Source organism: Micropterus dolomieu, linkage group LG16 (assembly GCF_021292245.1).
Source record: "Micropterus dolomieu isolate WLL.071019.BEF.003 ecotype Adirondacks linkage group LG16, ASM2129224v1, whole genome shotgun sequence".
Taxonomy (NCBI): domain Eukaryota; kingdom Metazoa; phylum Chordata; class Actinopteri; order Centrarchiformes; family Centrarchidae; genus Micropterus; species Micropterus dolomieu.
In genome coordinates this window covers 11,888,298-11,902,374 of record NC_060165.1, presented here as the reverse complement: position 1 = coordinate 11,902,374, position 14,077 = coordinate 11,888,298, and the positions used below count along the sequence as shown (strand labels likewise).

The following is a 14,077-nucleotide window of genomic DNA, read 5'->3' as shown; positions in this document are numbered from 1 at the left end:
AGACAGGGAGATGAAACGGGTGAAAAAAGTAAAAGAAAATGAAGAGAGAGGGTTGAGTACTGAGAGGAGTATTAAGTTAGGGGAGAAAAGAGGGAACGAGGGATGTGAAAGAGAGCTAGCGACTGAGGGAGGGGAAGAGGTGATGAAACCGTAAGACAGAGAAGAAAGGGAGCCCTGGAGAGAAAGAGAGAGAGATGAAGGGATGCGGGGCGTGGAGGTGAAGTTAGATTCAGGGGTGGAGAGAGATAAAATGAGGGCTTGATGGAGGGAGGTGAGAGGTGGCACTCTCCTCTCCTCTGTCAGAGCTGTGATTATTCCAAAATACACATCTCTGTCTCTCTCAATGCCTCACTCCCATTCTATCTTTTTCACTCTCTCAGCTCCAATGTTTTTTTGTCCTCAATGATCTCCCATCCCCTGTCGTCTTTTATCCTCATCTTCTGTTCTGTTTCATACCCCCAATCTCTCCTCCCTGTGTCCTCCCTCACTGCTTTCCCTCTCTCTTTTCTATCACCTATCCTCTATGCATAATTCAAGCTGAGATTCCAGCATGACGGGCGTGGCCATTAAAAATACATGGGGACACTGCGCCGAGGCCGTTTAGTGCTGCCTTACCTCGGAGGAGGAGCGTCATGGGCTAGGGCAGCGAGGGCAGAGAGAGAGGGAACAGAAGAATAAGAAGGAGAGGGGAGGGAGAGAGAGAGAGAGAGAGAGAGGGAGAGAGAGAGAGAGAGAGAGAGAGAGAGATGACAGTGGGTGGTGAGATGAATAAGCTGGAGCAAAAGAGTAAAAGCAAGTAAGCACAAGAAGAGTATAAAGGTGCAGTCAAATCAAACTTCCATTCTACAAATATTCAATTCATCCTCCATTCATTTCAATTTAAGTGTGTAGAACAAACAAATTCAAGCTAGCAGTTCATGAACTGCTGTCCACCCGGCTCCGGCGTACTCGCAGGTCAACTTTGTGTGCATGGTTGGCCAACAGCAACACTACTGTGTTGTATTTAGAAATGTCCTTTTTCCAGCATGTTCTGCGGCATTACTCTCACGGACCTTTCAATATTGATTTATTAGGTGAACAACATATTCTCAATGACCTGTAATCCTAAAACTCAGACAAAATAGTACAAGGCATAGAGTTCATATCACCTCCCATAAAATGTACCACATGGGTTTTAAAAACACATGTCCACATTACCCAAACACAACTGATTTCTGGCTCTGTATGCAAGCTCAGTCCTTTTCGTCAGAGGTAGTGAACAAGCTACGCAAGCCTCAGCATCCCTCTTGGGCCATCCATCACTCTTCTGGGTGATCATTTTGCACAAATCACACAGCGGCTTAAATCCTTCACCTTAATTGCTCTAACAATAGCCAAGAAGGCCAGGCTAAATGACACATTTGTCTGTGAACTTCTGGCTTAATCAGCTAAGAATTCCAACTTAGAAAAATCAACAGATATCTTAAAAGACAGAAGTGATGCCAACAAATCATACTTAGACACAAATACAATATTATTTATAAAAAAATGTGCTTCAAATTGTGGTTTGTCAGTTTTTTCAGGTGTGACCGCTCTGTGAAACGGCAATCCGTTCTCGCTCCCAAATTGTCACATATGGATGCATGATCAAGTCCCTGTAGTGTCAGTTTGTAACGCACTGGGAAGCCCCCTTAACGTCATAGTCCAACACACTGGGGGAAGCCCTGTAGCGTAATTTATGAATGCTAAAAGAAGGTGTAGAATATAAATAACAGAAAAGTAAGTATATGGAGGTGGTTGGGGTGGACAGGTGGGTCGGAAACCGGACTTTCACCCAGGATACCAGTGTTAATTTGTGTGAAGTTACGTATGTTACATAAAACACGGTATAGTGGCTTCTCATATTACGAGACAGAAACTTACAGCTACCAAAACAACAATTAATTTATCATCGACGTCCACAAGTGAATTACACCATTCACATTCCCTACAAGGAATGTGCCTTGTACGTATCTGACACAACACAATGCTGGCTTTGAACCAGATTCAACTAATTTCCTGGACATCCCTGCGCGCTTTTCTGATGAAGCCCCCTGCTTTTGGCAACTCCACTGTGTCGCTGGAATGAATGTGGACAGAGTAGCGAGGAGAGGAGAGGAGACTATTCCTGGCAGGCAATGAATTATGATTAAGGGAAGAAAAGAAAGAAATATTTTTTCCCTCTCTCCTCCTTGACCTCCAGCTTGGGGGGTAATTGGCAAAACTTTGCAAGTAATGCTCTCTCTCTCTCTCTCTCTCTCTCTCTCTCTCTCTCTCTCTCTCCCCCTCTCCCTCACCCTCTCACACACACACAAGCAAACACACATGCAAATACTCCTTAGTCTCAGTAAACCAATCACACACAAGCCCAATACACACAAACATAGAGACAAACGCAAACCATTATGCAACAAATAAGCTCCCATTTACTATTTTATTCTCTGTCAATCAGTATCAGTTATATCGACCACTTCCATTTGATTTGAACAGTCAAACCGATATAGGGGATATGGAAGAGTGTGTGTGTGTGTGTGTGTGTGTGTGTGTATGTGTGTGTGTAAGAAAGAGAGAGAGAGAGAGAGAAGGAGCGTCCTATCCAGTATATGTCATGTTCTATATAAATCTCCAAAGGAGGACATCTATTTTAAACACTCACAAACAAGCATGCACAAATCCTCATTGTCCCCTCAAAGATATTGCTTTCTGCAGCAGGACCCTGGCTTTTTGCTAATGTTCTTTCCGTGTCTTCTCGCGTTTCTTTCATAAATAATATGCTGCTGCTATTAACACAGTCCAAAAAGGCTGCAGGAGTCGGTCAGAAGACAAGAAAGCAGCAGCAGAAGTGGAAAAATATACTGAGGCACGCCACGGAGCAGGAAAGGAGAGATATGCCAAACACTTAAACTCTTCTTTTTTTCCTTCCTCCACCCACCTGTTCTCTCTGATCTAATGTAACATCGCTGCAAGATGTAAAAACACCTCCCGCAACCCATCTTTATCCCTCGAGTCTTCTGCTGCTCTTTTACTGAACTCTTTTCCTCTGACGATTACCGCTTTACTGCCTTCCCTCTTCTTATCTATCACCTTTACTGCCCTGCTTCTTTCTGTCCTATCACTTTTTACTGTCCTCATCGTCTTCTTTTAGGGGATGGAAAAGAAGCTGAGGCAAAAAAAAAAAAGAATATGGAGGAGAGACAACCAGGTAATGACACTACAGTAGAGTGAAAACAGGTTAAGTATAAGTGTGATCCATGTAATAAAGAGGTGAAAAGATGCAGGAATATGACAAAAATCAGCAAACCGTTTTGTCTCCATAGCTTGTTTTATATCTGCTACTTTCATTGTCATACACCACAAACCTTCTTAGCTGGTGTTTATTGCTCCATATCAAAATAGATACATGATTTTATCCATTTAGTTTTAGCTCTATACCAGCAGCCAAAAATTGGTCCGCATCTCATTCCGGTAAAAATCCCTTCCCTTCTCAAAGCCACTTTACCCCCCTCCTAAGAGTTGCCCCCCAGTCTCATTTTCTCTCCTTATCTGTCCTACTTTCACTCACATTTATTAAAAAAATACTGTATATTGGAATATGGTTTAAAATCTTTGAACTATTCGGGGTGTTCTTCTTCTTGTTTTAACTTCCCAGAGTCTTCTACAGCCTCGACACTGGAAAGGCTGCTTGAAAGATAAGGCAGACTTAATGAAGCACTCCCCCCCCACCCCACCCCCCCTCCAAAATATTAAAAATGTATTCAAATGCTGTATTTTTTCATGTCGACTTCCTGTCTACGCCCTAGTAACAGACTTGAGACATAATCTATGAATAATGTGTCATTCAATTTTAAAGAATTTCTACTGTTTTTGCTTTACACCGGGAACCGTAAATTAATCGCAACATATTTTCCTTTTGAAGCAGCAAATCTTGTTTAACAGGCGAGTAACAGTTTGAACTTCCACCCATGTAGCTCCACATCACGGTGACAGAGACATCGACAGTGCTGAACGTATCACCCAGTTGTCCTTTCTGTTGCTTATGTATACAAGATAATTTATCAGACACACAGATCAATTACAGTGAGCAACCAATAAGATAATTTGTGATAACAAAAGCAGCCAAGCACATACTGGTTTGCTGTAACAACCAACAAATCCCTTTGGGGGGGGGGGGGGGGTTGCATGTCAATATGCAGTACTGGAGGTAAAAGATTCAACAGAATCTCTGTTTTCCCATTTCAAACAGCGTCCATAGCAATTTTCAGGCTGCCCCCAAATTTCACACCTGTAGAGCTGCATAATCCTGTGTGTGCCTTTTCAGGCTATTCTAACTGGACTGAAAGGTTACCCAAATAGATGTAACACACAGCACTCTCTCACTGAGCAAATATGACACACTCCCCCTTACTCAAGACCTGATCTGAGTTTGTGTTTTGAGACCCTGACCTGACTGTCATCCTCCAATGCTCAACTTAAATAAAAATAAAATAAAAAGCTAAGCAGCTAAGTTAACTTAAAACACAACAGCTTCAGTGGCAAGGTAACTTACAGCACATCAGTAACATCAGCAACAACACACCATGGAGTTATATACACACAGACAGACAGCCAAAGAAAGACATTGAACCACCAAGAAAAGAGGCAGCTCGCAGGTGAAACTCGACAGACAGACAGACAGGTGATGTAACGTTATCTGACTCACGCTATTTGACCTCGAAGTCCATTTTCCTTTCTTTCACGGAGATGAAGTGGTTAATGTTCAATATCCAGCAATGTCCCATGGTAACGTTACTTGTGACTGTTATGGTCATGTTTTGTTTGCTCGCTAGCTAACCTAACAAGTTACTTACACAGACAAGCAACTAATGTCATTAAGTTACACCTCTACAACTAGCGTTAACTTAGCTAACGTTAACTCCTGCAGTTAGCGATAAATTTAAATTATGTTAATGGTTAACTTTTCATGTTCTGAGCCCAGAGTAGGAAGACTTCACAATTCACTTTAGAGTCCCTTTTCTAGAGGCATGTCTGTTAATAGTTCACATGTAGCATGACAGCATACGCATCTAAACGTTTGATACTTATTATTTTTGATTACCTTCACCTGGCAGATTCGGGCCTCAACTGTAAAGGTGCAATATTGCTTTTACCACACAGCCGCGTATTACAACCCAGGGGGGCGCTGTTTCACTCATTTAATGAAACTCAAAGAACAGTGACAAGTAAACAAAATAACATGTAACGTCTCGGGTTACGTATGTAACCCTTGTTCCCCGAGAAGGGGGACGAGACACTGCGTCGGTCCACCACACCTCACCCCGCCTGGAGTGCCTTGCTTCATAGAAAGGGCTAATGTGTCCTATGTGCCGGCGTGCTTATATACCCCCTCCGGTTACACCGTCACACACTACCGTTCTAGTAACACCAATAGGATTGGAGTAGTTTCATTCATAGTGCAGCCCTGCCACGCCCAGGGGCGTTCCCATAGTGTCGTCACCGACGCAGTTCAAGTTCCCTCGAAGGGGAACTGTAATTTGACAAATGAAATTAAATCGTTTTTATGAAAGTTTTTTTTCTATTGCGAGGGCTTGCTTTCCCAACCAACCTACTGTCACAGTTCACGTCATTGTAAATAACAATTTACAATGTGTTTTCCTTACATGACAGCAACCATTTACTAAGAGCAGGCATTAAGTTTAGATCGAAAAATGGCGAACATCTCATTTCGTGCTCTCAAACCATTGTGCGAGTTCTCCTTCAATCTCATTTTCTCTCCTAGTCGAGTTCATTTATTTCAAATGAGAGAGTCCATTACTGCTGCATTCCAATGCAGAAACACTGTCTTCTGGAGCAAGTGGTGAAATCATGCATGCTGAAAACATTTCATCAGGGAACCAAAGTTACAACATGAATTCATGTTGGAGTGACAAATTGAGTTTCATTCAAGTGTTTGAACCATGGTACCCTGATAGAGCTAAACACACTGTTGCATGATTATTAAGACTTTAACAGACATGCAATTGCAGCAACACACAGAATAAATGCCAAACAATTATGAAACCATGTATTATTTTTTTCAGTGAATAATTATCTATATTTTTGTGCTGTTCTTGCTTTAGCAAACAACCCATCTTCACAGCAGACCTGCTGTCTTGTGAAAATAATTGTGACAAATAACACTAATAATGTCTGCATTCTATGTAACTGTGCCAGCAGGTCCTGGTATTGCGCACGCTGGCTCACTGGCACAGCTTCACACCTAAATTACTATGGGTGCTGGCTGAGTGGTTAGCACTGGCATATCATAGAACCCCAAATCCCACCATGGTTTTATGAAGTTATCCCCATGTTCACATTTGCACCCTAAAATGCATGATGCATGTTGGGCATTAAGAATAGGCATGCCCGGAGCAACAAAATAAGAGCTGGAGTTGTTCCCTGTACCATGGCTGCCAACTTCAAAGCAGAGAAAATGTTCCCTGACAAAAGTGAATTCTCACAGCAGAAATTTCCATTTCATTCATTTTAATATTATTAGCTACACCTGTATGACAAGTCAAAATGTCCACCGTGGGAGAGGTCTGTAATATTAATGTTATTAGTTACAACTATGCCTTTTCAGCTATGACAAGTCAAAATGGCCTGCATTATCCAGCTGTGATGTGTGAAACCGTTGCCTGTGTGTAATGGCTTCACTTGTCCCTTATCTGGGCTCCTATTCAGCCACAGACCCGATGAAAGGAAGAGGAGAGATAGCATCTCATTCCACTTTAATGCTCTATACACTGGTCCTCTCCGCACATGCAGATAATACTCAATGACAGTCTCTATGTCTTTTACTCTTTCCATCTCTCTCTCACACACACACACACATTCAATTAATGCCAACCCACCCCTCATCCCAAACACACACACACACACACACACACACACACATACACATTCATGGTCAAGTGGGCACAAATAAATCCACACATTACACACACACAGTCAGCAGTTTCCTTAAACACATTTCTAATGACCTCTTGTTTCTCATCAAAGCACTTGATTAAACTTTAAATTACATTCCTGTTTCATCAAACACTGGAAGTGTATTGGAATATATAAGTGTTTGTGTGTGATTGTGATCGTGTGTGCGCATTGCAGATTGGTAAAGGCTGAGACAAAAGAGCAGCAGCTTCACAGTTTGGTCTGCTGAACATGTTTGTGCGTTCAGTTTTTTGTTTTTACCACTATTTTACTAGGAGGTTTTTGATACTTGTGCACCCAAAAGTTTCCGACTGCAAAAGGACATTGATCACCATAGTTTACCATAAAAGAGGTCTTCTTTTTATTAGCACACCTCAGCAAATACTTCAGGTAATAGGAAATGAATGAAAAATAGGGCAACCACTAAACATAGTCTAAGGTTCCTTGCTTCATCCAGTAACTGTAACTTATACTGCATGTATGTGTTTAACCTGTACTTATATTCTGCTATTGCTGTTTTCCTCATCTGAATCAAGGCTCTAAAAGTAGAGGCTGTCTGTGTTGTAAAGATTATATATTTTGTACGGACTTGACTTATCCAGGGAAGGGTTTGACAAATTACACGCTTTTTGAATAAAATAATGCCCACCTTCACACTGACACATTTTCAAGCACGCTAATACCTGGAAAAACCCACCTTCCCTGTCATTCTCATACCCAATTCAAATTTGCGCTATTCAGCTGCTAACAAATCCCATTTAGTCTGTTGTTCACACATTACATATGGCTGTTGTAAATTAATCATCTCCAGGCAACGCTCAACAAATGAAATAATAAATAATTTCAGAAGGACAATTAAGTCACCCTTCACTAACCATTTGCTCATTAGGGCTGCCTTCGTTAGTAGAGGTTGGATGAACCCCGTCCTGCCTGTCTGTAGTGGCCATGATATTTCCTCGCTGCAGTCGATTTTGAAGTGATGCAACGCGCATACACAAGTGCTCAGACAGAAACAAGGAGCGTTCAAGTCAACACAAAACCCAGACCCACTCATGTCCTAATGAGTTTTCTTGCTTGCTGTTCAGTGTTCTCTGTGGCTTCATTATCATCACCCTCTTAATGCCTCCATGAAAGAAATCAACACCACATCATTGCACTCTAGAGGATACCATGGTCTCTCTGTCTCTCCTACTCGCTTTGCCTTTTTTTGTCTTTTATCTTTTATCTTTCTCTTGTGTCTTTTTCCCTATGTCTTTTTTTCTTCTTCGTTCTGTCTTTCTGCCCATCTGTCTCTCATTAAATCCTTTCTCTTTTGCTCGCCCTTATTCTGTCTTAATGCTTCTTTCTATTCCTCCCAATGTGTCCTTCACACTCTGTCCCCTCTCTGCCGCTTTGCCTGTCTTTATTTTACCAAAACAGTTTTCAGGATTAGGACAAAACTGTAGACCAAACTCAGCCTGACCTTGAGAATAATAGCAAATCTGTTTGGAATTTAATCTAAATTGACATCAGAATGAAAATTACAGCGTTTCCTGTTAATTGCATTTTAATGCAGCTATTGTCATCCTTGTGAAGCTGAACGCCAAATTGATTTGTAATTCAGAGGGTGTTGCTGTGCCTGAAAAAGGAGATTGTTCTAGTGCAGCTTTTAAGCGCACAAAAGCTCCAGCCTACTGTACATTCCAAGGCTTTGAGCAAACATTTGCTCCTGTTAATTTGCTAAATTAACACACTAAATTCGAAAGTGTGTGATTTTCTTTGCACGTGCATGTGTGCCTGTGTTTCAAGACATGCACACAGAAAAACATCGTTTTATACATTCATATACTGTGGACTTATTCTCTCTGTGTCACACGTGCCTCCTGGGAGCAGGGGATGCTCATGTATGGTGCAGAAACCTACCTCAAACAACAGAGAGAGTGGTACTCAGGAAAACAATTATGGCAATGGTATAACACGGGCAGATGAATATATCAGCAATATCACACAGTGCCGCAGTTAATTCCCCAGACAGACAGAGAGGAAAGGAGGCTGTGGCTGAATTATGGAAGCAATTGGAGCCGCTCTTCTTCCTCATACATACATACACATATGGATATACACATACGTATATGTAAGGCATACCTTAATGAGATGCAAAACTTGAGTAACGACACACACAGCTAACACACACAGCTCATGCGCAAGTTGATGTATGTGAGGCAGTTTGCAAGAGCGTGGGAAAGACTTCTGCTTTGGCCTTGGCCTTGGAATACACAACTTCATAAAAACCACCTGCAGAGACACAGATAACAAGTTGTCTCCTCAGAGAAAACAAGGGAGTGTGTGTGTGTGTGTGTGTGTGTGTGTGTGTGTGTGTGTGTGTGTGCGTGTGTGTGTGTGTTTGAAAGCATCAAGTCGAATCAAGGGGAGCTGACGCTGATTGAACGAAGACTAGAGACTAGAGTGTGTGTGTGTGTGTGTGGGTGTGTGTGTGTGGTGCCTGCATAATAGCAGTGTTTCCTAAATTCCCTGAGGCAAAGTCATTCCATTTGCTCTCACTGGGGGACAGCCACCACTTATCAATTTATGAATTTCATTTTCGCCTTCCAACACACAGCGTGCAAGTGTCACTGAGTAAAAGGTGCCTTTCACCTCATTGTGAGGACTTCCTGGTAACAGTGCGGACAAAGCCACACACACAGACAGAGTCCATTAGTGATAACATTGATGTGAAGGCAGCTTTCACATCCTGGCTCTTTAAAAGAAGTACAATTTGTCATAGTGTCCGTAATCGATAGAGTTAACCCACAGTTTTGGTGTTTAAATGTGTTATTAGGTTTTTCAGTGCATACATTGGTGGGTAAAACTCTGGTAGTTGTCGCTAAGGTTTGCCTCAAGATGCTTTGATAGCTGACCTAAAGTCTCTGGGGTTCACCGAGCCATAAATAAGATCTGTAATTACCAACTGCTTATAAACACATTCAATACGCAAGGATGATGCAGTTACTTTCTAAGGGTGAGTAGCTACAAAGCAAATAAAGACAAAATAGGACAAAACAAAAAAAATATTACACTGCATGAGTGTTATTTGATCAGAGGAGCAGAGGAGGAGCAGCAAACTGGAAACAAGTGCAGGTTAGTGATGGAGAGGCTCCAGATATGTGCCCTCCATGTTAAACTTGCAATTTGTGAAACCCCAGAGCAGCATCTATCTGGTTTTCATCATATGACTCAATAGTAGTCCTTATTAATTCAGTTCCCCATAGATGCAAGGAACAATGCGCATTGAAAACAAAGCTGAGCTTTGTCTGAGCTTGAGAACTCACTAGAGAGCCCAGCTGCAGTTCCACTCATCCTTTCCATGCTGCATTTTTGACGGTTTAAATGATAGTTGCAATTTTATTACAGCCTTTTTGTTTTGGCATCATTTCATTCAATTTTAATAAGATGGTACTCATCAGGTTCATTCTGGGCTAGATTTGGGAATGTGGCAAGAGACAAAAACAGTCAAATGATCAGATGAGCCCAAAGTTAGCCAAACATAATAACATGGAAGACAAACAGCAGTTATTACTAAAACTGTTCATTTTTAACATATCAGTGTTTACGCATCAACTTTCTTCAAAAACAAAGAACACAAGACCCATAACTATTCTTAAACACTGTGATCTATACATTTCCTTTGAATGCAGTGTTGAAATTGCCAGCTTAGTGTGTTCAGATGACCCCCATTTGCTCTGTTCTTTTTATAGGCTCTATTCCTTTGGAATTTCCTCTGAAATGTGCGGCTGCGACCACCTGGTTTCCTCACGAGGATTAACAACATTGCATCTTATTATATCTTATGTCATCCCCACTTTCCACGCTGTATCATCCCACAAAGCAGCACCGGTTACAGATAATCTTCAAAAGAGGAACCAGTAACAAAAGGAACACCAGAAACTTTTGTGTGACTTGATTTCTCTGTGATTGTCAGCGTGCGGTTCCCTCTGAGGCTGAACGCTGTGAAAAATAAATAAATAGCGTCTGTTTTCTTGGGGATTTGGATGTGGAATTTTTACACAATCTGTTTGAATCTCTTTTGTCTGATGCTAGATTAAAAGACACACACAAACTCTCCCTCCGTGCTGTACTTCCTTTCTGAGCTCCTTGTGTTGAGTAGGCGGCTAGCTGTGACTGGCACTGTCAGATTAGCCCATTTAAAAAAGACGTATGTTTATTGCAGCACGTTAGTGGGTGTCCATGTATGTGTGTGTGTGTGTGTGTGTGTGTGTGTGTGTGTGTGTGTCCTCCATACTATTTTCAGACTGTAATGCATGCTGCATAACCATGCAGAGAAAGATACAGTCTTATGTCATATAATACCACTGCCACAGGCCTCTGGATGATATCATCACACACAAACACACACACACACACACACACAATCACTAAATACTAAGACTCCCACACGCACACAAACAATCGCTAGCACAATTACCCAAACATACTGTTATATATATATCGGTGGACACACACACACACACACACACACACACACACACACACAAGATTCAATCCCACACTGACAATACACACACATGTACTAAATCGCATTAGGCGAATGAGAACGAGGCAGTGCGGAGACAGAAAGGCGCTCTGTTCGAGTGCTGTTGCTGTCACAGATCCTGGCATAAATCACGTTTAGTTGTTGTAGTTATTTAATGTGCAAATCTTCCATTCAAAGCAAGAGCTGGTTGTTAACAAGTGTGTTCAAACACACACACACACACAATCTCGTATGCTCCCACATGCGCGTACTGTATGGATTTTCGAAAGGAAGGAGGCACAAACACAAAAGGTGTGGCAACAAACACACACACACGCTTGCTGTGAAAGTGCGTGGGATGGATGTGGATGTGAAATGTCACGGCCGTCATTAAGGGACTCATATTTCATATGGCTATCCGTCAGCGCTGTTCAACTAATGATGACAACGCCAACACGCACACTCACAAGCAAGCTCACTCGTACACACCTAGAGAGACACAAGTGTTCTCTATCATAGAAATGAGAGCTTCTGCAAGGACGCAAAACATGAGCAGCACAAAGGGAAGAAACACTGTCACATGCATACACATGAGGGCTCTTAAGTATGCTCAATTAGGCCCACACGTGTACTAGAAAACACACTAACACAAAGAGATGGCCTACTGGATAACACACACTCATCTACACACGGCAATGTACGCTGCAGTGAATGAAGTGGCTGTTGACAGATTTCAGTGGTAACTGATACCCGTGTTTGGCAGCCATTTTATTTGGCTCAGCCACAAGCCAGCAATGATCTAAGCTGTGCAGCACAAACACACACACGCACACACACACATACACAAGCCCTTCCTTACAAGCATCACTTGACACATCTCTCCTCACACACACACACCAAAACACAAGAGATAAAATCACACTTCAGGCTTCAAAGGCAAATTCACTGGCAAAGATCTACCTGTTTCCCTCCCAATCAGTAAAGGATGAGGTGGCACTGCTGCCGCTGTCAAAAACTCCAGGAAGACGGACTACATTTTAATTGGTTGTCATCATTTAACTTTATCTTGCCAGCGATGATGAGTGAGGGGAAGGGTGTAAACAGCATGCACAGAAATGTTCACACCAATGCAAAAGAGAGGAGGCAAGAAGAAGGAGGAGATTTAGGGAGTCAAATCTTACCTTAAACAGACGCAAGATGTTAGCCACCATAATAGACACCGAGCTGGCCGCGGCTCCTATCACCCCTACAATTTTATCCGGCTTGGTGAAGATCGGAGGGTCTCCGTTAGCACAGCGGACGTCAGAGCCGTCCCTCTCTATCAAGGCCTGCACAAAAGTCAGGGACTGCTCCAGAGCATACGTGTCCCTGGAGCAGGTATCCAAGATCCGGGCCCCCAGTGTGATGTTGGGCAGCAGCTCTGGGTCCTTGTTGATCAGGTCAATGGCAAACATCATGGCCTCCAAACGATGGATGCCCTTTTCCTTTTTCAATTCCCCGCAGGGTGTGCCGCGGTCCCCTCTAGAGTGCACAGGAAATAATCCGCCAAGGATGATGTCTCCATCCAGTCGGATGGAGTGGGCATACTCAGGCGCCGCCTGGGGGTCTGTTGGGATCCGCTGAGGAGAGGCGGCTGGAAGGAGCCAAGTGTAGGAAGTAGCCATGAGCAGGAAGACAACAGAAGGTGACTGCGGGTAGGAAGTTGGGTGCCACTGTGGTTCCATGATCAACGAATGATTACCAAACAAGAGCCAAGGTGATCCTAAAGGGGGCTTTCAGATGGGTATTCCAAAACTGGGGATGTGTTTTGGGAATACTAAAAAAAGTAGAGCCTTCCTATTGGTCAAAAAGGGAGGGGTAAAGGACCCCAGGGGTGGAGCTAGCCAAGCCCCATGAGCGAATCACATTCCAGAAGAGGCAGTGCGATAAAGAGAGCGATAGCGTAGAAATATGGCAGCGGCGTATTAGAAATCTAGTTCGGGAGTTGAGTCTGTAATCCACAAGTCACATCTTCAGTGGAGCCTGTTGAAGAGAGAGAGGGAGAGAGAGAGGGAGAGAGGATGTCTGAGTACCAGTGTGATGTGAACATCAAGCTGCTGCAGGGATGTACGGTCCACCTGACAAACATGTGTAAACCACTCACGGGCGAGGCAGAAATGCAGCCAAGCAAAAACAAGTCACAAAAACACACATGCTCATTTGCCTGCACACTCTCACATGTGTATAGTCTCCACCAGACCTGTCAAATTTTGCACTGCCATTCTATAATTGAAAACCCAAAGTTAGTTTGTGATCACCTGCACACACACACACACACACACACACACACACACACACACACACACACACGTCAGTTGGCATATCGATGAGAGCAACAGCTGTTAAAATGACAGAAGAGAACCTTGGCGGGCTCGCACAGAGGCACAGACTAACTGCTGCAGTGGAGGTGAGGAACAGCAAGAGAGAGATGCACACAGGAGGTAGGGAGGGAGTGAGGGGCAGAAAAGGGAGATGGGGGAGACTAGGGAGGGGAGACAGAAAGAGAAACCATGTGAGACAGTGTGAGAGAAACAGAGACAGCTA

General features: G+C 43.0%; 1 protein-coding gene across 1 annotated transcript in view; it reads right to left on the bottom strand.

Moving 5' to 3' along the window:
• Positions 1 to 14,077, bottom strand: part of LOC123984628 (metabotropic glutamate receptor 8-like) — a 282,967-nt gene that overhangs the window by 264,084 nt on the left and 4,806 nt on the right. Inside the window, exon 2 of the mRNA XM_046071612.1 lies at positions 12,676 to 13,516. Coding sequence (XP_045927568.1) covers positions 12,676 to 13,218 — 543 coding nt within the window. The 5' untranslated portion in view covers positions 13,219 to 13,516. The remainder of the gene's footprint in view (positions 1 to 12,675; positions 13,517 to 14,077) is intronic.